The sequence below is a fragment of the Giardia intestinalis genome, chromosome 3, assembly GCF_000002435.2.
Source record: "Giardia intestinalis strain WB C6 chromosome 3, whole genome shotgun sequence".
NCBI classification, from domain to species: Eukaryota; Fornicata; order Diplomonadida; family Hexamitidae; genus Giardia; species Giardia duodenalis.
This window is the reverse complement of record NC_051858.1, coordinates 1,422,391-1,445,857: the sequence shown is the minus strand read 5'-3', so window position 1 is coordinate 1,445,857 and position 23,467 is coordinate 1,422,391. Positions and strand designations below refer to the sequence as shown.

General features: G+C 48.9%; 8 protein-coding genes and 1 non-coding gene across 9 annotated transcripts; 5 read left to right on the top strand and 4 right to left on the bottom strand.

Moving 5' to 3' along the window:
• Positions 1-19: 19 nt before the first annotated feature.
• GL50803_009427 (uncharacterized protein) lies at positions 20-556 on the bottom strand (the record flags this gene model as incomplete). Its single annotated transcript, XM_001710180.1, has 1 exon — positions 20-556. The coding sequence occupies one exon, from the start codon at positions 554-556 to the stop codon at positions 20-22; it is 537 nt and encodes a 178-aa protein (XP_001710232.1).
• An 11-nt stretch (positions 557-567) lies between these two features.
• On the top strand, positions 568-1,506 carry GL50803_0033989 (uncharacterized protein; the record flags this gene model as incomplete). The annotated part of the gene is made up of 1 exon (XM_038046068.1): positions 568-1,506. The coding sequence occupies one exon, from the start codon at positions 568-570 to the stop codon at positions 1,504-1,506; it is 939 nt and encodes a 312-aa protein (XP_037901865.1).
• A 26-nt stretch (positions 1,507-1,532) lies between these two features.
• Positions 1,533-3,530, bottom strand: GL50803_009430 (CAF1 family ribonuclease; the record flags this gene model as incomplete). The annotated part of the gene is made up of 1 exon (XM_001710178.1): positions 1,533-3,530. One exon carries the CDS (start codon positions 3,528-3,530, stop codon positions 1,533-1,535), a length of 1,998 nt encoding a protein of 665 aa, XP_001710230.1.
• Positions 3,531-3,547: 17 nt separating this feature from the next.
• Positions 3,548-4,951, bottom strand: GL50803_0028831 (Pseudouridylate synthase 1; the record flags this gene model as incomplete). Its single annotated transcript, XM_001710177.1, has 1 exon — positions 3,548-4,951. One exon carries the CDS (start codon positions 4,949-4,951, stop codon positions 3,548-3,550), a length of 1,404 nt encoding a protein of 467 aa, XP_001710229.1.
• Positions 4,952-4,987: 36 nt separating this feature from the next.
• On the top strand, positions 4,988-6,052 carry GL50803_00103713 (Protein disulfide isomerase PDI4; the record flags this gene model as incomplete). Its single annotated transcript, XM_001710176.1, has 1 exon — positions 4,988-6,052. The coding sequence occupies one exon, from the start codon at positions 4,988-4,990 to the stop codon at positions 6,050-6,052; it is 1,065 nt and encodes a 354-aa protein (XP_001710228.1).
• Positions 6,053-6,113: 61 nt separating this feature from the next.
• On the top strand, positions 6,114-6,187 carry GL50803_00t0005. The gene has a single exon. It is a non-coding gene; the product is annotated as a tRNA-Thr (tRNA).
• Positions 6,188-6,203: 16 nt separating this feature from the next.
• GL50803_0028832 (uncharacterized protein) lies at positions 6,204-8,516 on the top strand (the record flags this gene model as incomplete). Its single annotated transcript, XM_001710171.2, has 1 exon — positions 6,204-8,516. One exon carries the CDS (start codon positions 6,204-6,206, stop codon positions 8,514-8,516), a length of 2,313 nt encoding a protein of 770 aa, XP_001710223.2.
• A 26-nt stretch (positions 8,517-8,542) lies between these two features.
• GL50803_0017320 (Coiled-coil protein) lies at positions 8,543-11,473 on the top strand (the record flags this gene model as incomplete). Its single annotated transcript, XM_001710170.1, has 1 exon — positions 8,543-11,473. One exon carries the CDS (start codon positions 8,543-8,545, stop codon positions 11,471-11,473), a length of 2,931 nt encoding a protein of 976 aa, XP_001710222.1.
• Positions 11,459-23,068, bottom strand: GL50803_00113722 (uncharacterized protein; the record flags this gene model as incomplete). The annotated part of the gene is made up of 1 exon (XM_001710168.1): positions 11,459-23,068. One exon carries the CDS (start codon positions 23,066-23,068, stop codon positions 11,459-11,461), a length of 11,610 nt encoding a protein of 3,869 aa, XP_001710220.1.
• Positions 23,069-23,467: the final 399 nt, after the last annotated feature.

The window sequence follows — 23,467 nt, the reverse complement described above, 5'->3', positions numbered from 1 at the left end:
TCGTTATTCACTTTTACATTTAAGGTTGGCATGGATTGAGGCTTGCATAGCGCTCATCAAGGCCTGGTCCGTGATTATTCCGGAAGGCACCCTCTGTCACTGTATCTGTGTGAGAAGAATAGTACTTCCCGTGGCCATGGAGTATGTTGCGGGAGATGTCTCCCTCATACCAGCTCCCATCCGGCCAAGTATACCGGCCACCGCTGACATAAAATCCTTCTCTATCTATCTTTCCAGTGTAGAATGCGCCACTGGCAAAGCGCACCGTTCCTTCAATAAACGCATCTGCATCCCACGTCCCGTCCAGAGCAACTATGTCCTGTGGGAGCCGCGCAGGGATGTCCTGGGAGCGAATCTCTTCGGGAACCTCTGGGTCTTCCATGTCCTCTTGGCAATGCATAGTGTACCGACCCTTTCCGTGGCGTTTTCTGATGGGTCCTTCCTCGTAATAATCCCCTATATAAATGTCACCATTTGGAAACCAGAACTTTCCATGCCCCTCGACTCTCTGTTCTTCCTTCTTCGCGGCTGGCTTCTTTGTGGAGGCTGGAGGCATTTTCTATTAAAATGCAAAGTTGGCCATTTGCCGGCAAAAGCTTGGCAACTGAATTACAGGAGTATGCGAGGCGTAATTATGTAAGTTTGGCGGTCATAGGCAGCATTCTATTGCTTTTATTCATTGTATCGCACTTAACAGCTCGTAGACGATACAACAAGAAGTTGCTTGGGCTTTCACGCTCGCACGTATCGTTAAAGTGCACCAGCGCAGTAATTAAAAAGATCACTGATAACATATATCTCGTCTACCTGGATAGGCCCATGATTGTCTTCCTGTCTCCGGTGAGCGGAACACTTTTGATTGCGAATCCTTTGGCACTGGAGGAGAGTCAAATGCGCTTCTTTGAAGACATAACATCGGTGTCTAACTACGAGGATGCTGTTTCCATAATCATTAGCACATCTTCCCGGGACGACACCCAATTCTATAAACTCCGGTATCCTAATGCTAAGGTCTTCCGGTCGATAACTGCATATGAGGCGTACATTACCAAGCACACAGAGTTCTCACAAGTGGCTTTGCAGAGACCCCATCGCCGAACAGATAACTGCGGAGACGCCTTGATTCTCATCAATGATATCTCTGCCCTCAGTCATAGAAAGAGAAAAGAGGATAATTCACAGACTAACAACATCATTTGCTGCCTACCAAAGACCTTTCATGGATCTAATAAGGTCACATGCAACAGGTTTATGAGAGAGGCTTTTGCACAGACCCTCCTTTCGATGACTACCACATCGGCAAATATGTCCCAAAGGTTGTCTGCTGCTAACTCTAGAAGCTCTAGAAATACACTCGGAAGGAATGTCTTCCTTGGTCTTAGTCCTAATATCATAGTAACATATCAGGGAGAAGTGTTCCTCGGCCGTGAGATGTGTGACGCAATCCTTATAGCGGGTGCGGAGGCACTCAAGCCAGGATCTACTGTGGAGCTTCGTGAACATTGATCTGTGAACTGGCCCTGTAATGCTGTTCAGAAGCTCTTCTGAGCATATTGAAGCGTGTGTAGCTCAGCGATACTTGTGTCTACATAAGAATATTGACTTCCAGAACTCTCTGCATTGATGACCTCATTAAGGATTGTGGCAGCACCGGGGTGTGTTGTGGGAATGTACACACGGCCATGATCTCTGCCTCTTTCAATATAATAGTGACAAGGACGGTCGGGGTACATTTTTTTGAGGTGAGATGAGAGGGGATAGAGCGCTTTTACCACAACGCTAAGGTCTTTGACGGGATAGAGGACATACTGGGTGAGAGTTGGCTGATGGGTGTCAACACTACTAACTGGAGAAGTGTGATCTTTTAATGAATATGGAAACGCGCTCTGGTGGATGTAGAACTTATCCCAGCAGTAATTGAAAAATAATGGAAGATCAGTTGTGGGTAGATCTTTGTTGACCTTGATAGAAGAGACCTTGTAGAGCAAACGCTTGTGATCATCGAGGGAGATTGTTCCGGTTATGGCGAGGAAGTGGCCAAGAACCCATTCAAATGAAAGAGCTGTCATCAAGCTGTCGTAGCCCGCGTCGTGCACCATGTTATTATCATCTGCATCTGACTGTGCTGACTGGAGACCATACGATGTTATCTTGAAGATCTGTGACAAGGAACGAGAGCCTAAGGAGAGATTGGTCTTGAGGTGATTGATAATGGGAGGCAAGTCTACAAAGATCTTCAGGTCAAAACAGCGCGGGAAGGTGTTGGAAACTAAGGTGAGAAACTGAGCATAGGTAGAAAGATAGTGCTCTCCATAGACAGACGCCAGTGTCAAGTAAATGTCAGTGCAGCCAGAAAAGAGCACAAGAGGCACGTTATGTTTGCAGACAGCATCAGTAAATGCCCGCAGACCATAGAGCTCAGTCTTCATCTTTTGGATCACTTGGTGCGTATGAAGCTGAGCCTCTTCCCGGGTGCGCCAAATACGTATGGATAAGAGTATTTTTGGATTGCTCTTGTTACTACGGTGGTAGTAGTGAGCAGATGCATGCACTTTAGCCTCTAGATCTAGAGAGCAGTCTCCAGTCAGAGAGTCGATATCTTCTCGCAACAGATCAACGTAGTTTGCGACTACCGCATAGGGATATCCATTATCAGGAGTGATGGTGATGTAGTACTCAAGTTTCTTATCTGAATTGAAGCTGGCGTTCTCACGCTGGAACTCAGACAAGAAAAAGCCAAGATAGTCAAAGAGGGTGCTATAATCTATAGAGACAGCTGTTTCATAGAGACAACCTGCTGTATATGTGAAGAAAACCTGCGGGATAGAGCCCTCAGCAAACCCTGTCGCGTGTGCCACAGGAGCAAGGAAATTAGTGCTTAGCCCACACGCATCCTGTAAGCATTTCTTGGCTATCCCACTTGACGCCTTCTTGTCCGGTTGGCTCCCATTTGGATTTCCATTTGGATTTAATGCTTGAAAGACTTCAGGAGCTATTGCTCCAGCGGTCCCGAAGCCCTTTGGCCCGTGAACAGAATCTATCGCTGCAAAGATGCGTGTCCAGAATTGTGCGCATTGATCAATCACAGCCCTGGGGTGTGTGGTTAGATCCACTGCTGTATCGAGCCAATTATCGAGGCTGAAGCCGTTCGACTTCAAAAAAGTAAGGGTTTCGACCGAGAATTTAGTGACTTCTGAGACCCGGGTGTTCAGCGAGAAACGCCTGAAGGAAGAGTCAAAGAGGTGAGGAAGTCCAAGCCTCTCACAAGCTTTGTTTGGAGAATAAATTTGAGTATTGATGGAGTCGGATGCCGAAATAGATGGATCTGGAATGGCGATAGTAATGCCAAGCTGGGCAATGTACTGATTCCGATGGTGCTCCCGATATCTTTCATAAAAAGCTTCGGGAGTAAGAAAGCTGGGCATAGCCATTTCCTGGCCACAGAAGAACTCTGAGTCTATTGTGAGGTACCGTGCGCGAGGGATAAGCTCGAGGATCTCCTGTAGAAGCTCTGGCTTATTCCATACCATGGTAATTTTTTACTTCTTTAGATTGTAATCGTCCTACTGACAATGTCTGCCTGTGTTCGGATGTCATCGCAAAAGAGGGTCTTGGATTGTGCCCAGCCATTTCCATGCTTACAAAGCTCGTGTTCCATCTCATCAAGAATAGCTTGAACTCGGCCTTCTGCAATTATGTCCTTGTGAAGTCGCACTATTTCAGGGTAAATGTTCTCTACCTTAAAGCGTTCGGCCAAGTCCTTGATTCTTTCGTCTTCAGAGACAAACACACCATGCTGAGTGAAGTCCTTCTTCGATAGAAGGTGCTCATAGTTGGGTTGCTTGAGTAGAAGATAGGAACCAGGTGCCGTCGATATACGCAAGTGCTTGGTGCGCGTTTGGAAAGCAAAATATAAGAAGGATGCGGGAATCCATCCCCTAAGAACAGCCACAAGAGCTCCCATCATTCTTCTGATCTGGTACATGAGAAATGCTTGGCCGCAGATGGTTACCTTCGTATACAGTTCTGCGGCTGGTTTGTCCTTTATGGCGTCAGTCTGAGAGTCAAAGGCGGCGGAGAGAGACACTGAGCAAGACAGGATCTTTCTGCTGCTGGCAGACGGCTGCACATTGTCTTCTGTAAAGTTGTGGTACGCTCGTATTTTGGCTAGAAAAGCAGTTGTTACTAGCTGCTGCAAGAAGGGCTGAAGCATTGTGTCAAATATTACTGCAGGTGAATCGTGTGAAGCACGGATGCGAACCTGAGTCCGTATCTTCTGCAGCTCGTCATCCAATCGCAAGAAGTCGAGGATATCATGACGCTGTGCAGTATATAACCGCGAACACGCTTCCCTAACGGTTTCAGTGCTCTCGGCAGAGTATGGGCTGTCCAAGTACGAAAAGAATGCCTGCACGTCTTGACATGGTTCAGAGGCTTCTTCCTGAGAGCTGGGTAAGAGGAACACAAGGGGCATCATATACTCATAGGTCCTACTTGTGCACGCCATTTTGGCGCTAAACTTGGGTGGAACCCGGACGGTACCAAAGATAGAAATATCCTTGGGGAGATGGGGCTGGAGAGCTTGGACAAGGTCAAGGTGCCCAGGACCAAAGAACGAAAACACCGCCATTGCAGCTGAAACAGACCTGTCTGTGCGTGAGCACCGAGTCCATCCAATGGATTTGATGTCCCGTCCGTACAGAATCCCTGCGGCTTCTATCGCAGCGTAGATCTCCCCCTCAACAGTGCGAATATCTGGATGTGTCGCCGACGGTGCCTGCCATTGGGAGCCACTGTAGCGCGTTCCGACATACCCTAGGGCCACAGCGATATGAACCAGCTTAGGACGAAATTGCTTGGGCGCCGGCTCCTCGCACGCGTCTGCACTGCCTACGCCACATTTTGTGATAGATAGGCCATTTCCGAAGCCAGGTATACCGTCATTTGACATGATCAAAAAAAGAAGCGTCAATTTAAAACTTGTGGTATGATTCCCCCCATCTTCGCTCTTCTCCTCGCAGTGTCTGTCGCGGAGGTGCTCGTTCTCACGCAGGACAACTTCGATAGTGAGCTCGAGAAGCACAAGAACCTCTTTGTAAAGTTCTACGCTCCGTGGTGCGGACACTGCAAGAAGCTGGCTCCCACCTGGGAGGAGATGTCCAACGAATACACGACAATGCCTGTGGCCGAAGTTGACTGCACAGCCCACAGTAGCATTTGCGGGAAGTACGGTGTTAACGGCTACCCGACCATCAAGCTCCTGCAGAGCAGCGGCGCTGTCTTTAAGTATGAAAAGGCACGCGAGAAGGACGAGATGATGAAGTGGGCCGACTCCATGCTCGAGCCAACTCTTACAAAGTGTGACAGTGTTGAAGATTGCGCTGAGAAGTCTCGGAAGGTCCGTGCTCTCAATTACTTCCTGCTCGAAGCCCCTGAGTATAAGGAGATCTACGAGTCGTACTTCACAGATTTCAAGGGTGAACACTTCTTTGGTTTCCTCAAGGCAAAAGAATGGAAGCTGACTGCTGTTCGCGAAGGAGAACACATCGTCTACAAGGGGACGGAGAACAGTAACGTCAATTATATCAAGAAGTTCGTTGCCTCGCATCGGTACGCCTTTCTTCCCTTACTGGGACAGGACAATGCAGCGGCCTTGATCCACGAGCGTGGCAGGCCAACTGTAATCTTTGCACTAGATACGGAGCGGGACAACAAGCTCCTCAAGACCCTTTCCAAGTTTGCGAGAGAGATTATCCTCAACCCGAAGGACGAGACTTCCTTCATCGAAATGCGTTATACGCTTACATTCTCGGATACTGGGTCGTGGAAGCAGTTCTTCGAGGGTATCGACGTGGACTCCTCTGCTGGCCCTAAGATTGTCATCTATGATAACGCCAGCCCTAAGAAGCAGGTCTTCCAGGCAGACTTTGGAGAGGACCCGGTGGGCTCTATCATCGAGTTCCTCAAGAAGCACAAGACGCGGCAGCTCACAGGCGTCCCGCTCGGGAAGGACGGCCGGGTGGTTCGCCCCGATGGGGACAAGGAGCTCTGAGTAAACTGCGGTCCCCTCAGGAAAAAGACAATAGCCATTTCAGGCGTTGGGGGGTGCCCGTGCCGAATTAGCTCAGTTGGCTAGAGCGCGACACTAGTAATGTCGAGGTCACGGTTTCGAGCACCGTATTCGGCTCTTTTTGCCGCCCAAAATGACGTCTGCGCCGCAGCCCTCGGGCCTCTTCGACCCGGCGCCCCGGCCCACGGCGGCGGGGGACGGACGCCCGCCCGCGGCAGCCGCGCCCTCGTTCGTCCTCGCCGGCGACCCCGAGGGCCTCGCAGGCGCGTTCCTCCGCGTCGTCCACCAGGCGCTCGTCCTCGGGCGGCTCGAGGCCCTCCTCGACGGCCCCCCGCCCGCCGGAGACGCCCCGCAGCTCTGGGCCGGGCTCCTCCGCGCCGCGCTCGCCGGGGCGGGGACGCTCGACCTGGGGCCTCTTGCCGCGCAGCTCGGGCCGCTCCCAGACCCCGGGGCGCTCCCGGCGCTCGTCCGCTCCCTCCCGGCCCCCGTCTGCGCCGCGCTCTTCGGGCTCCCCGGGCCCTGCCCCGCGTGCGGCGCGCCCTCCCAGCCCGGGGCGAGCGCCGTCCTCGCGCCCGGAGAGGCCCTCGCCGCAGGGGCCCGGCGGGTCGGCCTCCGCTGCGAGAGCTGCACCCGCCCAGACGCCCTCCCGCTCGCCCGGCCGCCCCTCCTCCGCGCCGTCGCCGTCCCCCTGGGCTTCGCGGGCCCCGTCCCCCTCCGGCTCCCCGGCGACCTCTTCCTCGGGGCCGTCGTCACCCGCGCCCGCGCCGGCCACGCGCTCTCGGTCTTCGTCAACCCCGCCTTCGCCCAGGGCCGGAGCGACCTCGTCCGGGACCGCCGCTTCGTCCTCTACGCGCCCCCGGCCGCCGAGCTCCGCGCCCAGCCCGGGAGCCGCGCCGCCGAGCTCACGTACCTCCGCTACCGGAAGGTCCAGGCGTACCTCGAGCGCCCCGCCGCCGCCCGCGAGGCCGCCTCCTTCGGGGCGCCCCGCTTCGTCTTCTACTTCGACGGGGCTATTTTGCATCCAACTATTAGGGAACAGTTTCAGAGGTTCTCTACTACAACTTTTCCATTGCCTGTTGAGACGATTAATGCAATCCCGCAAAACCAGGAGACATATCAACCGCCCTCGGAGAGCACAGGGCAGTCACAAGAACCGCTGCCAGCCATCACAGTAGCTAAAGTAGTACCAGTAAGACGTACGGGCCCGCTTATAGAGATCTCGAGCGCAGAGTCTTCAGCTGTTTCCCATATTGAATCAATAGACGATGCTGTCTACACCGCCGAGTCTCGCGTGCTGATTAATGAGGAGTCGACCCTTTATGAATCTAGAACCATTATGAAGGAGCAGAGACACGGCGGGTGCCTGAGCGTCATGCGTGAACACCTCTTGATTTACATAATCATCATTATTCTTTTCCTATTAACTATAATATTGATAATATTGATTGTTGTCCTTTACATCAAGCTAGTTGACCTAAAGGTTGCCAATCTGACAGTGACAAATAAAGCTCTGGTGGGGTACAGCAACTGGTCTGACCCTGCGATTTTACAAGCACCACCTACAGGACAAGCAGGTGCACCAACAACGTATTCGCTAATCACGCCTAGCTTTTTAGAGCAGAGAAGTAGTTCTATTAACGTGACGACCGTTGACACTCAATTGGAGTCATTGAACAGCGGCACAACTCTTTCTAATTCTGCACTAACGGTCACTAGGGCATTCTTTGACACAATCAAGGCCGTGACCATTGCATTCAACGTCTCTCTTATTAAGAATAGTGCCAGCGCGAGAGCCACTCTCAACGCTACGACCCTAGAGATTAGTTCACAGCTGAATGCAACTACCCTCAATGCAGAAAAACTAGACGTACCCGTTATACATGCTCAGACGATGTCTCTTTCCAACTCTAAACTGACTGCAAACACACTCGTGTTTACAGAGTCCATGACGGTCGATACAATTGCTCATCGAACCTTGACGGTAGAAACCATTACGACTTCCACTCTCAGCGTTGGAGGAGCTGGAAATACATTCTCTATTACCGGCGGTCCAGTAACGGTTACACCTCTGGCTCCTGAGCGCGGCGTTAACATCACGGCAGAGGCAGATGCATCTCCTAATCACTTCGCTCATATTCAATCGGATTCAACAGAAGATACGAACCTGACAATCTCTGCCTTAACCGGTACCTCGGAGATTACTGTCTCCTTCGTTGTTATAAAGGATTCCCCTGCAGGTGCAAATAGTGTGTCTTTGAACGGTGCTGGAAGCACATCAACATTAACGGTCTCTGGGGCTAATAAGCCAGATACAGTTCTTACGGTACAAGTTGATGCGGCTTCGGGTTCTGTAAGCTCTGCCTTAAATACTCCCAGCATTAGCTGCGGAAGCATAACAACAACACGCCTAGAGTCTGCTAAGTGCATCTGCGACAAGAACCCATAGTTTTCCAGTGTAAAATTCTAAATTTCATGTCAAAGCAAACGGGTTCCACTGCGGCTGTGCATGAAGCTTCTGGCAGGGGTGACTTTGATATGACGTCCCCAACATGCACGGACATTTCCCCAGTGATACACCCGCCGTCTTTCCCCGCCATCACTCAGAACTATTACACCCCGAGTACAATGAACTATGGCACCCCCAGCCATCAAGATACAGACGGTTTGTCTGAACTCCAACAGAGCGGGCGCTTTGCTCAACCTGCCCCTTTTCCTTCTCACAACTCTCTCGCTAGACAGACTTCGCAGCTCTCAGGCAGCGCACTTTGCGGAGCCATCGAGGTTGACGAGCTTTCTAGCACTTCTCAGGACGTGGTGACTCTGAGCACTACGCCGAACAAACGGGCAGTGGTGATTTCCGAGGGAACTGGACGCCCTAACCGTTTTGCACACTTGACTGCCAACTCCTCTGGGCGCTCCTTCACTAGACCTCCTCAGAAAAAGCCTGATCCAGCACCGCGACAAGATCCAGACTTATCTCAATCAATTAGTATATCCATGACCAGTGAACTCAGCCGCCTAGAAGTTACAGAAGACGACGAACAGCAGCTTCGACGCCAGGGTGTATCCATTGATTCCATTCAGCAGACACTTAACCTCACCTATCCGGATGCCACAGACGCCCAGAAGATCCGTAAGCTCCTGCAGCTATTGGCAAACTCGACGATCACAAGCAATCGTCTCTTGGCTGAAAAGGAGGAGCTTGCTCAGATGTTGACTGCTAAGACTAACAGCTCCGAGCAGGCAACACTGAACTACCATATAGAGAGGGCTAAACTCTTTGAAACACGAGCACGGGCGGCCGAAGAAAAGCTTGCGCAAACAGAGCAAGAGCTATTAGAACATAAAAGAAAGCTGCATGCTAAGGACCAGGAGCTATCGTCCGTAATAATCAAACTTAATGAAGTGACCGCGAAAAGGGAACTTGAGAAAGAGTTAGAGATTGAGAAGGAGCTGGAGCATGAGAAAGCTCATAGTGCCCTTCTACAGGAAGAACGAGATAAGTATGCTGCAGAAGTGCAGTATCTAAGAAACTACGTCAATGAGCTTGAAGATACTCTTACTATGACCAAATCTAATCTTCTAGAAGCTCAGACAGATCTACGTGAAATGTTTGCGAAGCTATCTACTAATGAATCTAATCAACTCAAGAAAAAGATTTCTGACCTAGAGGAGCAAATCTTGGAGCTTGGAGCCCAGCTTAAAGAGTCAGTCAATTGGCAGCGTGATGCTCGTTCTTCTGACTATCCACAATCTTCCCTTCAAGCTTCGCAGCATATCGAGGCCCTACAGTTGACATATCAACAACAGGTCATGGACAAGCAAATGGAGATCATTGCGCTCCAAGCGCAGCTGCAACAAGTGACGACCGAGTTGGATGAACAAGCCCAGTTTCAAGCTACCATTGCTGAGCAACACTGTGCGGAAAAGAGTGCTCTTGAGGCAGAGAACCGGGAACTCAGCGCCAAAGTAAGCGCTCTAATGCGCACTGGAACAGGATTATCCCGTCACGTGCACACTGATTCTGTAATGCCCAAGATACAAATGGAACTTGTCGAAGAGACTATCTATTCAGAGTCAGACGCTAACAATGTCGTTATGCCTGCATCTATTGCGCCAACTTCGTCGCAATTTAAGAATGTAGACTCTACGCCTTCGAGGGCTAAGCATATGGAAAAGACCGATAACCTGTTGGAACAGGAAAACCAACATCTTCGTCAAGAAAATGACAAGCTGAAAAGTGACAAGACAAAGCTAAAGAATGCTCTAAAGCAGATAAAACAGCTTCAGCGCGAGTACGAAGCCAGCCAAAACACCACTCCGCGAGATCTTACCTCAGAAGAAGAGGACAACGGCAGCAAGAGGAGCTCGTTGGGCAGCAACACGGAAGATGCCATGATGGTGCCCGGTACCATGATCCCCAGGCCAACACAACTGCTCAAGAATCAAATTAATCTTCTGAAGGCAGATCTTGGGTCTGCAAAGGGCGAGATTGTCGAGCTGCAAAAGAAGCTTTCTGAGAAGGAAGAGGCTAGGATGAGACTGGAGGTGGAAAAGAAACTACTATCAGAAAAGCTTGAGGAAAACGAATGCAGAATAGCAGAGTTGCAGAAGGATTTAACACGCTTTGAACTAGGGAGCGCACATACCAATGTTGCCAGGACGCATATGGCAGACATCGAGACGGCCAATAAGCACACATCTACAGACCCCTCACCAGAACACAACGAAGCTACCACCACGATACTGACTGAAGTCAATGCTCGATGTGTGGCATTGACGGAGCAGCTAGAGAAGGAGAAGCAGTCTGTCTCGATTCTCCGTGATAAGCTCTCTTCTCTTGAGAAGGATAAGGCTACTTTACTCGAGGATGTAAAGAAAAAAGACAACTCTCTTGCAGAGGCAGAAGCGGCAGCGAAAGACGAAACAGAAAAGCTAACAGCCCGATTGGCCGATCTTCAAGGCAAGCTGGACGCCACAGAACGCCAGAATAGGTCCTATAACTCACTACTGGCAACCATGCATTCTGCAAACAGTGCAAACACCGACAAGCTTCGGTCAATAGAGAATCGTGAGCAAGTGGAGCTAGCGCGGCGAGATGAACTGATCTCTATACTCAGAAACGAGATACTCATGCACCAGAGTGAAATTGGCTTACTAAAGAAGGAGCTTTATTTGCGGGACGAAGAAACCCGTCGTTTGATGAAGAAAATCATAGCCTTAGAAGCAGGATATTTTGGTACTAGTTCCAATCACTCCTATTATGACGCTGCTGAACCGGTAGCCACGGCCGCAGATACCATCGGCAGCTACCCCATCATTGACGCGGCTCTGCGATCTTCATCAAGACATATTCGTAGCCAGCTCAATACGACGCTAGAATCTGGTTTAAATAACTTTTGATGCTATATTTCGTAGAATGGCTAATGGCCGAAAGTCGCTGGTAAGGCTTAAGCCGAGCTTCTCTGCCAATCTAGCCTCTACGTCATTGTCAGAGATTCCAACATAAACCCCGAGAAGCCCTGTGCATATTCCATCCAGCTCTGGAGGAAAAGCCCCAGCAAGCTGTGCACTTGGCTTGTACAGATTTAGCTTGTAAACATCCTCTTTAATCGCCATTAGTGTCTTTATGGTATCTGCAAACTCAGTCCCCTGCATCTTCTGGAGGAGGGCGCTTCCACGGGCGCCTATTCCCAATAAGGATACCATTGGCAGGGACACTGGGCTTTCTAGATATTGGTTGGGCTCAAGTGAGACACACAGGGTCTTGAGATTAAGCATTGGCTTGGAGAGTATTGCCGTGAGCTGCAAAAGACGCTCAAGCCTGTCCTGCACCTGGTCTCTATATTCATTTATGTCGGAAAGAGTTGTGGTGTAGAACGCAGTGTAGAAAAGTAAAAACTTGTCTCTATTGCTAGAGTCCTCTTCCAGTTTTGGAAGCAGCTTCTTGAAAGACGAAGAGCTACACTGCTTTGATAGTAGAGCCTCTGCAGCCTCCCAGAAAAGAAGGTAGTGAGCCAGAGGAAGCTGTACCGAGGAGCGTACTAACTCTAAGGCAATCATTCGTAATGAAAACTCAAGAAGGGGATCCTGAGACTGCGAGGTTACAGAAGGAGAGAGTGGGAACATAGTCGAGATTGTGACAAGAGAGCGCTGGAGATAGTCATCACTGGAGGAAGTGTCGCATGAAGGTGGAGAGCAAGAAGTGATATCCACATTCGAGATGGGGACAGAGCCAATCTCGTAGGTTGGTGCTAAGAGCTTGTGTTTTAGAATAGTTGCATCGCTCGTATAGCGCACCTTGATGTATAAAAGTATTGCCTCACGGTTGCTACTCAGATAGTCCTCAGACAGGTTGGTAAGATGCGCCGTGATGTTTGCAAGACGGTCCAACGTGCTTAAGGTAAACTCACGCGAAAGCTGTGCAAGGATTCGCTGAAGCTTGGAGAGAAGTTGAAGCGTAGCCTCCTCTTCCAATCGATGCTCGGAACTGATGTCCGCTGCCCCAGAGACTAGATTCTGAATCACAGCCAGTTTGGCAATATTTGAGGAATCGGTTCTAGAAAGGGCGGAGGAAAGACACAAAGCAGACACTGTTAACCACGAGGAAACTAGTGCAGAGTCTTTCAAGGACAGCTTCGTCACTGCTTCTGAAACTAGTGTATGCTTTTCTTCTTCAGAGCAATATACCTTAAGATAACGAAGAAAAAGGTGTGCTAAGGGGAGGGCCAGATCAGGTTCTTTGTCGATGATAGTGACTGTATAGTAGGTGATGGCACAAGTCTCATCAAGGCCCATTTCTAATGCATTAGCAGACACCCATCTTAAAAACTCAATAGTATCTTCACGAAATATTGGCAGGTCTGAAGGCAGTCCATGGCAAAAGACATAGGATGATAGAATGAACTCTGAAAGGTGCTGAAATATCAAGGAGGTGTTGAGCACAGCAAACACTCCAACAGAGCTCAGTATGTGCTGGTCGCATCGAGTCTGGGAAGAGATCAATGCTCTAGCCTCTTGGCTTACAAGATGTGGAACTGTTAGGCTCGCCTCTTCTCCTGCGAATGCATTTATAATGAAATCCTTCACTACCATGATGGCACTCTCATGGTCTAGGTTCAGAAGAGCGAAGCGTGCAGTAGGCGGGATCCCGCCATCCAAGGAAGTGAAGAGTCCCTTGAATAAGTGCAGAGAATAATTCTTTGTCAAAGGTACATAATGATTTGCTGTCTTTCGCAGCCGAATAGCCTGCCTGAGCATTGCTGCACACCTTTCAATGGCGTCTATTGGTATATATGCCTGTCTGCAAGAGGAACCGCCAAGTGAAGGAGCGCCCTGCTGTGAGACGTTATAAAGTGCCCTGGCGCTGAGTGGATCAGTGACTTCTTTTGACTCCGGGACATCGTCGTTAGAGGACCACGCCTCATAATCTGTGTCAGTCAGGTCGGCAGCCCAGCAGTTCTCAGCGATATCTGGATCTGCACTATAATCGGTGGTATCGGTATTACAGTCCCAGCCTGTCTTTGGATGGGGCTGGGATGGTTGTCCTGTTGTCGGGGCTCGTGGTGGCTGCAAGTTTTGAGTGTCCGCTGCACGTGTGTTATCAGCAGAATCGGAGTCACTTTCCACGACCCATCCATTGGACTGTGCATTTGAGTTGGAGACACCAGGACCAGGAGCGAGTGTTGGGCTCCTGGTTTCGATATCGTTCCAGATACTCCTCCTAGCAGATAAGGGGACTGGCATAGGTGCAAGATTGTGTGCGACTGGAAACGCGGCAATAAACAAAGTGGAATCACCCGCCAGCACAGCGCTGATATAAGCCCTCGCCATATCGGGCACAATGTCAAGGAGGAGATCCATCAGATTTTGCAAAACATTCGAAAGAGTAACAACATCCTCTAGAGAAGCTACCTGCCATGAGATTCCTCGGAGAATATTAGAGTAGGCTTGCGATATAGCGGAAAGACTCTCTGCTCCAGACGTTTTGCTAACTGTGACAAAGTTCTGTACTGCAGAGAGCACACTAGTTGCTTTGACGACGATAGATGACTCTGTCAACATATTAGTAACAATGCGCGATATGTCCACGGTAGAGCTTAAGTCCAGAAACTCCAGCAAATTGCTTGATGTACTAGGGTCACTATCAGAGAGAATGTTACGTGTGTAAGCCAGTCGGACAACTTCGCGGACCTGTTCATGAGGCAAGTCTAGCGCCGGAACAATTGCCTTGTTCGTAAACCAGGGTATAAACCATGACTTTCTGCACGCAGGAAGCCTCCTCAGCGCCTCTAGCAAAAACTCAGTCTTGCACTGTTTGTCAGGTGGGGCAAACAGGACATACAATGAGTATATCTTCTGCGCATATACATGGTCTGCAGGATCTCCGTGCACAATGTTAGAAGCAAAGGCGTCCGCAAGGCGGTGCGCTGCCCGAGTATCTTCTGAAAATGAAAGAGCAGAAAGAAATGCAGACAGAAGGGATAGAAGGATCTCAAGACTCTCACCAGACTGGCTGCAGTACTTACGGAGAATGTAGTTGAGAAATAGATAATCGGTTGAAAAAGCTCTCAAGTTCTTGAGGAGGTCAGACACCCCCGCCACCGACGAAGGTCCATCGCCAAATGCATGAAGAATCACGGCAACGGTTGTATAAAAAATACCTGGAGTTAGAAGACCGTGGCAGATAGAGAGCAGAGCAGAAAGAATGTCCCGCAGAAGCGAGAGAATCGTGGGCTGCGCGTGTTGGTCTTGCCAGCAGGGATCGCTAGCTAGATCTGCAAGTTCGCTAAGAGCCTTCGGAAGTAAACATGAAGTATTACCAGCATAAGATGAAAGCCTATTAATTGTCTGGCAATATAAACGATCACTTGAATAGCTGTCTGGAAAGATAGAAGTAGATGCAGCTATAGCATGTTTAATCGCTTTTGTAACCTCAGTCCAAGAAACCTGTGCCGGTAGAAGGAAAAGATGGTAGGGCATCCCATGAAAGTATTCTGTTTGGCTGTCATCGCTGAGATCCCTGAGAGATAGAAGACTGGTCACCTCTCGCTTGGATGACTGCTGACTCGCGTATGCATTGACAAGTAGGCGTCCGACGGCATCAGTGGTCATGGGCTGGCGGAAAATGTCCGCTCTGGCTACCTCGAGGCCAAGGAGCCTAACTGCAAACGATAGTAACGTCATTCCGGGCAAATCTTGTGTATAGGAAATAGAGTTTGACAAAAAGAGGCCTGTGACCAGCCGTTCTGAGTTTGAGAGAGATAGATATAAGAAGGCGGCAATCGGCTCAGAAGCCCATGATTCTCTCGTGAGTCTGATCATAAAGTTATCAACGAATGGAAGCTTTAGTTGCGCTAGAAGAAAAATGGGAATGCCCATGTAGTGAAGCGGGGCCTTGGGGTCACAAATGTTAGAAATAGGAGCTGTGCTGACCAACGATACAAGGCCTCTATATATGCTATCTCCTGGAGTAGGAAGTGAGCCGCCGTCTGTAGATTGCTTCCTATGAACATACTCCAAAAATAACGAGACATAGCAGCAAGTCATGAGAGTTGACAGTGTGCAGGCAGAAGCAACATCGCTCTTGTTGGGACTATTCTCTTTAATCATGTTCGCTACAAATCTATTCCTGTGTGAATAGAGATCGTGTCGCCTGGATGCACGCAAATCACGGATGGAGCTGTACAGGCTGCTGGATTGACTCCCTTTGCTTATGATATTACGAGCCACATTGGTAAGAGTTGTGCCCTCGGTCTGTGGTTCATTGCATACGAATGGAAGCGGGGTTGTAGATGAATAGTAAAGAAGCTGCTCATATATCCCAGAATTCTTTGGAAAGGCTACATCAGATTGCACTGCGTTTAAAGACGCAGGCACAGAAACATAAAAGAACGCCGTGGTTAATAATAGGTACAGTAAGAACGAGTCATAATCAAATGAAGAGCTCTGCTCTGTGCTTGAAGACGTCTTTGTTGAAAGAAGACAGACAGAAGAGGCAAGAATGCGGGAAACGCAGGACGGGTAGTATGCGTTTCCGGTTAAGGCCAAGGCGTTGTTCCGGTGCCTCCAGTAGTAGTTGAAGCTCATGTGATAAACGTCAATCCAGTCAGACACAATGTTTCTACCAATAACATCACCGCCCAGCAGGGCTGTTGCTAAATCCTTGGTGGCTTCGGGGCTCAAATCAGAATTCAAGCTGTCAAAGCTACTCGATACCCCTTTAATGCTAGTCAGCAGAAGAGGCACCTTGGTATGCAGTATATCTGCATCAACGAAGAACAAAGTCTGCGCTGCAAGACCCTTGAATGCTGACGATGCAGCGTACTTTCTAAGAAGTGCACTGGCATGGGTAGAACCCTCGAGAGAAATACTGTCTAAAAGCTCGTACGAGAATGTGGCAACGTCGCTGATAAGCTTGTAGGACTCTGCGTTGGTCAGCCTGGCTGCTCCGGCACGGAGGTCCTCTCTGTCGTCACCAGCAACATATGGGCCAAACTCTTTATTGTATGTCTCCTGTAGGTGGTAACATAGCGATTCCAGTATTAGCGAAAACATGTCGAACTTTATTCCAAGAATACTGAGGACTTCCTTGGCCCTGGAGCGTAGCGCGTGTTCTATCAAGATACCGGGTCCATCCACACCGTCAAACAGCTCGCCACTCTCAGTTAGCGCCAGCAAGCTCCGTATCTTTTCCTCAAGCTCCGAAGAGACGCCCGCGCTTGAGTTGTTAAAGATAAAGCTGGAGCACATCTTCCTATAAACATCTGTATATTTCTCAGTAGATTGGATTACGCGAAGCTTGAGGTGTGACATAGGAGAAAGTACTATCCCAGATGTAGCCATACTGTGAAGAGAGGCAATTGATTCTATTCTCTCTGTCATTGTGGACGACCTCCGCACACTAGGAGTAAGGATGCAGTCGATGAGGCAGCTGTAGAGGTCCTTTTGTTCAGCGTGAGTAAGCCTTGCAACATTCTCTTCTGACAACGCAATCATGTACAGAAGTGCTACAAGGGGCTTAAAGGAATCATAGGAAAAATGAGACTCGAGACCGCAGTGCGTATAAAGCGGGTAGAACGGCGGAAGTGCTGGCGGGTTATTTTCGAAGCTAGTAAAAAGATATCTCTCTGTGTGACCGACAAGCAAGGCAAGCAGCTTGTTCAGTAAAGACTTCGATGGATGTTCTGTGTTGATCATCAGCTTGATATACTGATACTGAGCAATTATCGCTTGCATTGCATATGGCGTCTGAAGGACTCCGTGAAGAATTGTAACTAGAACGGTATTTTGAAAGATATCATCAGTTACTTGTGAGTTGATACACGACAAAAGAATAGCATCAATGGCTCCAGAAATCTCGTCTCCAATCAAGTAGGCGTTTGGAAGAGGACCCTGGAGAAGCTCAGCGAGGTCTATGGAAGCATTTCCACCATTAGGTTGCATGGACGAAAGAAGAGAAGTGACGAAGGCAGAGGTGTAATAATGACCCAGCCAGACTACGGACTTCGTTGTAGGGAGGAGTGAGTCAGAAAGACTGAAGCACGCAAGGACAGTAAAAATAGAGGCTGAGGAGGAGAGAGAACAGAAATCTTTCCATGCAAAAAGTGCTGGAGTGGTAAGGACGACCAGCATGTCTTTTTGCTTGAGCTCCTCCCGAAGACTCTCCAGTAAAGGCTTCGCGACAATAGAATCTTCAAGAGCTTGCTTGAAGAGTTCATACATCCTAAAGCTGGCGTCGACGTGCGCTATTTTCAACATGTCTTTATTACTAACATCGTTCAAAGGCAATTCGGTAATGTTGAGAACTGTGCGCATAAGAATAGATATCCCCTCAACATAACCATCCTTTGTGCGAATGTCAATCAGATCACTAATATATGCGCGGGTGTATTCGCTTGCTTCATGGATGGCACGCTTGATCCGGGGGATGAGACACTTCACAATAACAGTAGAAAGCTGGATTGCATTTGTTATCTGACTGTGAGCGTCCTCCTCAAGGACAGTCGTCTTCAGGAGAGTGGTAACCGGTGTGCATCGCCCTAGTACAGGCGTGGACACAAATGAAAGGGACTGGTCGGTAGATAGAAAGTCATCGAATCGGAAGCTATACCCTATAAAGTAGTATAAAGAAGTGAAGAACCCAATATAACGACCGGAGTACTCTAGCTGCTCTATGAGAGCCTTTTGTAATGTTGCACTATCACTGCCCAAGTGAACAGTTTCTCTATCGAGGAACGCCGACAGTGTAGGACTTGCAAGTATGATCTCGTCAGATTTGCAGGAAAGCTTCACCGCTTGCGCATATGTCTGACGACAACCCACCTGGTCACCATCCCGGTCACCATCCTCATCAACCCAACAATCCACAGCATCTATAGACGGGCGCAAAGGCACTGCGTGATCGGCAGCTCCCGCCTGAGTCTCAATCTTGCTACTCAATTCCCGAAGGAGGGCCGTGTACGTAGGGCTGCTAAATGCAGCACATATCAATGAGTCTGCGAGCTCACGGCAAACAAATGAAGATGCATGGGCCACACTGTCTTCAAATGCTTTCTGTAGCCTAGTATGTTGCTCGTCAATATCAGGAGAGGACTGCTTCGATTTGAACTCGCTTAGGTCCTTGGCATTTTGTAAGATAGATGTTGCAGTGTTGAGAGTTAAGAGATGGCGCATCAAACTGGAGCTGCTGTTTGTCTGATAACCCATGTAACGTGAAAGAGGCCACAGCTTCAAAAGAAGAATCACATCACTGGTACTTGGCGAGACAAGATGATCTGGGAAACTATCAAAACTGATAAATATATCCTTAGAAGTAATGAGCATGTTAATGAACTGCGAAAGAGCCCTATATATGGCGGCATTGGTGGCAATTTTAGCTACTTCGGTAGCAGAGAGTGTTGCTTTGCTCTTAAGGCGCTGATGAATAGCGAAATTAACATCACTTGCGTCGTCATACTGCTGAGGACAAAGGTACAGATGTAGGTAGAAAATCAGAAATCCCGGAAGACAGGGCGTGTCGTGTCCAACAATGTCCGACAGAAGACCTGTTGCAACAAAAAGTGAGGTCGCGTTAATATGCCGGATGTACTCTGGACTTCCCTTCCGCAAGCTTGGCTCTTCGTAGCTATCTGGAAAAGAATAATCCTTCCCAGTGAAGTCACGGACATAGCGTAGCAAGGAGTTATAGCTTACAAAAAATGGAGTCCTATCTGACACATGATGAGGATCATAGTAGTGTGCAAAGGTATTCTGAGACTTTACCAGCCCTTCTACTTCATAGAGGAACTCATCATTAAAAACAGCCGACAGGGAAATCGTCTCTAAAATGGATAGAACAGACCTCTTATAGCATGCTTCTAGCAGCCTGGTGAGGCCCACCTGGACACTCATCAACTCAACCAAGGATAGAAAGCGGTGGAGAGCAACAGTTCGTCTATAGCTTAGTACAAATGTATCACATATGAACCTACACGTTCGCCTAACAATGCAGTAAAGGAGAGCAAGAACCTGATGGTAGTTGGCCACAAGATCAAGTATGCTTGTCTTCTGCAGAATACTAAATGCAACAACGGGACCCTTTGCAAACCATGTGATCATCACCTCCAATGCATAGCAATTTATCACACTGGAAGAGTCTGTCGCAAAGTCTTGATAAAAGTCCGAAGTGTCCTTGGTAGCCACAGTATGAAGCATGGACAAAAGGGCAAGCTCACTACCAGGGGCATCGAGCTTGGGTAGAGTGCGTTGACTAGCTGACGTGCTCAACGTGTCACCGTGCGGCTGCACTAGGAGCTTTCCATTTCTAATATATCTATTCATAAGATCGATGGCCTGCTTGACGTTCGCTCCCGGAGCTTTTGCATCGTTAGAAGATCCGGACTTGAAAGAAAACATCTCTGCTTGGGGATAGGCGGTCCCTGACCTGTATTTAAATACAGTACGCTCTGCTAGCGCTAGTGACACCAGTTCTGCAATGCGACTGCTCTGTTTTGTGTTGAAGAGAACCTCAATCGTGGTGCACCCGCACAAGCCAGGGTTGTGCGGAAGAAGAACCGACTTCGTCTTGGCAACCGAACCAGTGAACGAAAAGGATAAAGCTGCGTCATCCCTGACCGTTGGTAAGTGAAGCACTCTATATGAATCCGACTGGGGCTGTCGCCACGGGCTATGAGCCGCTGCATTTCCCGGACTTTGACACTCAGAAACAGCAGTCTTTGAAGGACCGTCAGCTAAGTCACAATAGTCAATCAAATAAGAGCCGATACCACGTACTGTGTCTTCCCGAGTTTGGCGTGAACAAGTGCCGGCGCAAATCACGAGAGGCCGCTCGATCATCTGTGATCTGCGGATGCGCGATGCTCGACTCAAGCGACAGGTTTCGCTTCGGTTTAAAACAACTGCCTCAAGCTTCTTTCCCGGTGTCTGGTCAACATCAGAATCTCCCGTATCGTCTGCGCACGAGTCATGGAAGGCAACGACAGAGGTGGACACCTCTTTGCTACTCAATGAGATTGTTTGACTGGCCATTTCCATAAGGTGCCCGGCCTGGCAAAGCTCAGAATAATCGGCGGTGTCAGCGAACGAGGGCAGGGCATCAAGATTCTTCAGGCTGCTTTCGATGGCTTCTAAAGAAATAGGCAGGCTATAACAACACGAAATACCGTTATCAACTGTATAAATGTTCAACTGGAAGACATTTGACGAGTAGGAAAACATACACAAGTAGAGTAATGGAGTAGTTCCTGTGGAAGCATCAAGTGCCCCAAATGTAGAGTCCACGGTGGTACTATGCAAAGATCGCACACTTGATGATGTCCTGTTCAAAGAAGAGCGTTGCACAGACGAACAGTATAAGTAAGAGGACGACGCTTTGACAGCCAATTGCTCTGTAGCCTGGTCCAGAAGGGTGTGTGTCTTTCGATAATCGAAGTTTCCAATGCTTTCGCAGAGGTGGCTGCTTGCACATTTGATTGCAGATGAAAGCTCCTCTGGCATCTCGGATAGGAGCCGGTTCTTCGCAGATTGATCCCCTGGTTGATCCTGTTTTATGTAGAGTAATTGGGGGCAGACATACTCTGGTGGCTTTTCCGAACAAATGGTAGTCTTGAAATCATTGTGAAGCAAAATTGGTCTGGTGCTTAAACTTGTAATGTGAGTGTTCTTAGGCAACTGGAGGGTCGATCTATCGAGCAAGTAAAGTTGTAGAAGCTTGACCCCAGTGTCTGGAGCGCTGTTATGACAGTGATCAAGGAGAAAAGTGACCGTTTTGGCTCCTATAACCGACTCATCTGATAGAAAGATGAGGCAATGGTAGGCCCCACCAGGCCTATTAAAGAGCAATGGATGAACACAAACAGGAACAGCATATGACCCTCGTGTTTCGCGCCTGTTGACTTTAATAGTAAGCTTCTCGGTTCGTGCAAGTACCTTGATCAGAATCCCATAAAAACCGTATGCAAGCAATCCAATAATATAGACAATCAGTAGCAGCCAATCTATAAGTAGAAACCGCGCCGACACAGTTAAGGTGCGAGGATCAGGTAACAAGGATCTCTTAGCACAGGACGATGCGTCCTCGAAGGAACGGCGGAAGTACCAGAGATTGCGTCCAAAGGCGCGCACCATTTCAGCGCGATACGGAACCAAGTTACTTGTCACAGACCCTGTTATAGACTTGGCATCTATAGAGGCCGCGACAGAAATCCCAGAGACATCTGCAACAGCACTCTCGGCAATTTCTCGGGCCACTTGGGTTGTTTTCGGCCCATTCCGTCTCAAGTAAAGAGGCTTGAGGAACAACCTGTATTGCCCAGCCAGAATGATTTCTGGCCCCTTGCCGTTTTTCACTACTCGCAGCGGTGTAGGGATCTGCGCTAAAGATCCCTTTCCTTTTTGTATGGCCACGCTAAGGAGATCCATAAACGAAGATGCTACCAATGAGACACTTGTGGTAACGTGAGGCAGTGAGCTAGCATCTATTGCAAAGTGCACAGTATATGCACATACAACAGGTGGAGGCCGCGTGTTGGCCTTTACACCGCTAAGTAGACCCACAATCGCTGGCTGCGGGGTTGCCAAAGCAAGTGGTCCGCTGGCGAGAAGTAAAAGGCGCGGGACCTCAGAGTTTGAGTTACTTGCTGACAATAGCTGCACAGACAGAGCTGTTATGGACGACGCAAAAAGGTTGGGGACTGGCTGAAGGACAGTAAATAGCTGAATATACTTGAGCTTATAGTTTGCAACAATAACAAGATAGATTCTGCTGTCGCAGCAAGTCAGCAAAGCTGCATATGTCCCTGGCGGGAAGGTCCCGGCACTCTTATTTGATGCAGAGGCAGGCGCCAGGTCCATGAATGAATATAGATACGTAGCAGCAATCTCAAAGGGAATGGGAGAGATATCACTACACGGCCCAATATTATTTATGCTCGCTAGTGGGAGAGAGTGTGTCAGTTCCATTGTTGTTGTATTAAAGCAGAGAAGGGAGTCAGAGCTGGTAGCCTTTAAATAATCAAGCAAAGACTTTGTATCTCTACCCTTCTGCTTTAGATATCTTCGGAATGTGAGCGCAGGACATATGCAAATAGCAACATCGCTGGTGGGGCTGCTGGCGCACTTCCAGCCCCGAGCCCGTGGCCCAAACGAATTCGAGACCCTGATAGTCTCGTTAAAGAACGATGCGTCAGTTATTCCCAGCCGATCAGTAGCAACATTGGTCGGTCCCACGACGGAGTAGGGGCGATTGATAATAGGGACATAGAGCCGTGTTAGGCTAGAGACCTTCCCATGCGTGGCAGTAGAATCGGCCCCCTCTAAAAAGAGGTAGTTGCTGTACCGTGGTAAACCTGAAATATCCTGTAGTAGGGCACGGACAGAGGCAGGGGGCTTGTGATGGTGCCCCTCGTAGCCATTGCTTCTTGATAAGATATGGTTTGTATGCGCATCAGACACATAATGGACAGTACGCCCCCACAACTCAGTTGTCACAGGAGACATATCTTGTTTCTTCTCAACCTTTTTTGAATCGCAGCAATTCAGAGAGCTCCTTTAAAGGTGAACCGGCTCTCTTATGCCCTAGGCAGCTAGTTGACTAATTGAGATCACTATCAAAAGCAACCAATTTTGTTCTAGAGTTCCTTAGAGTCTGTCCCCATTTTAGTATTCAGTTTGCCGTTAGAGTACGGTTAGAACCTTCAGTCCATCGTTTTATATTAACTACTTGAACAGGCTCATGGGGAAGCCCTACCAGTTATTAGATTCCTGAAGCAAGAATAAACACTTGTCAACTTAAGCACTGGCTCAATAACAGCAATATGCATGCAGACAAGCCCTCGATGTGCTAGAAAAGTACAGCTCACTGCCATCCTATTAGTCACCCTCATCGGTCACAGCGCC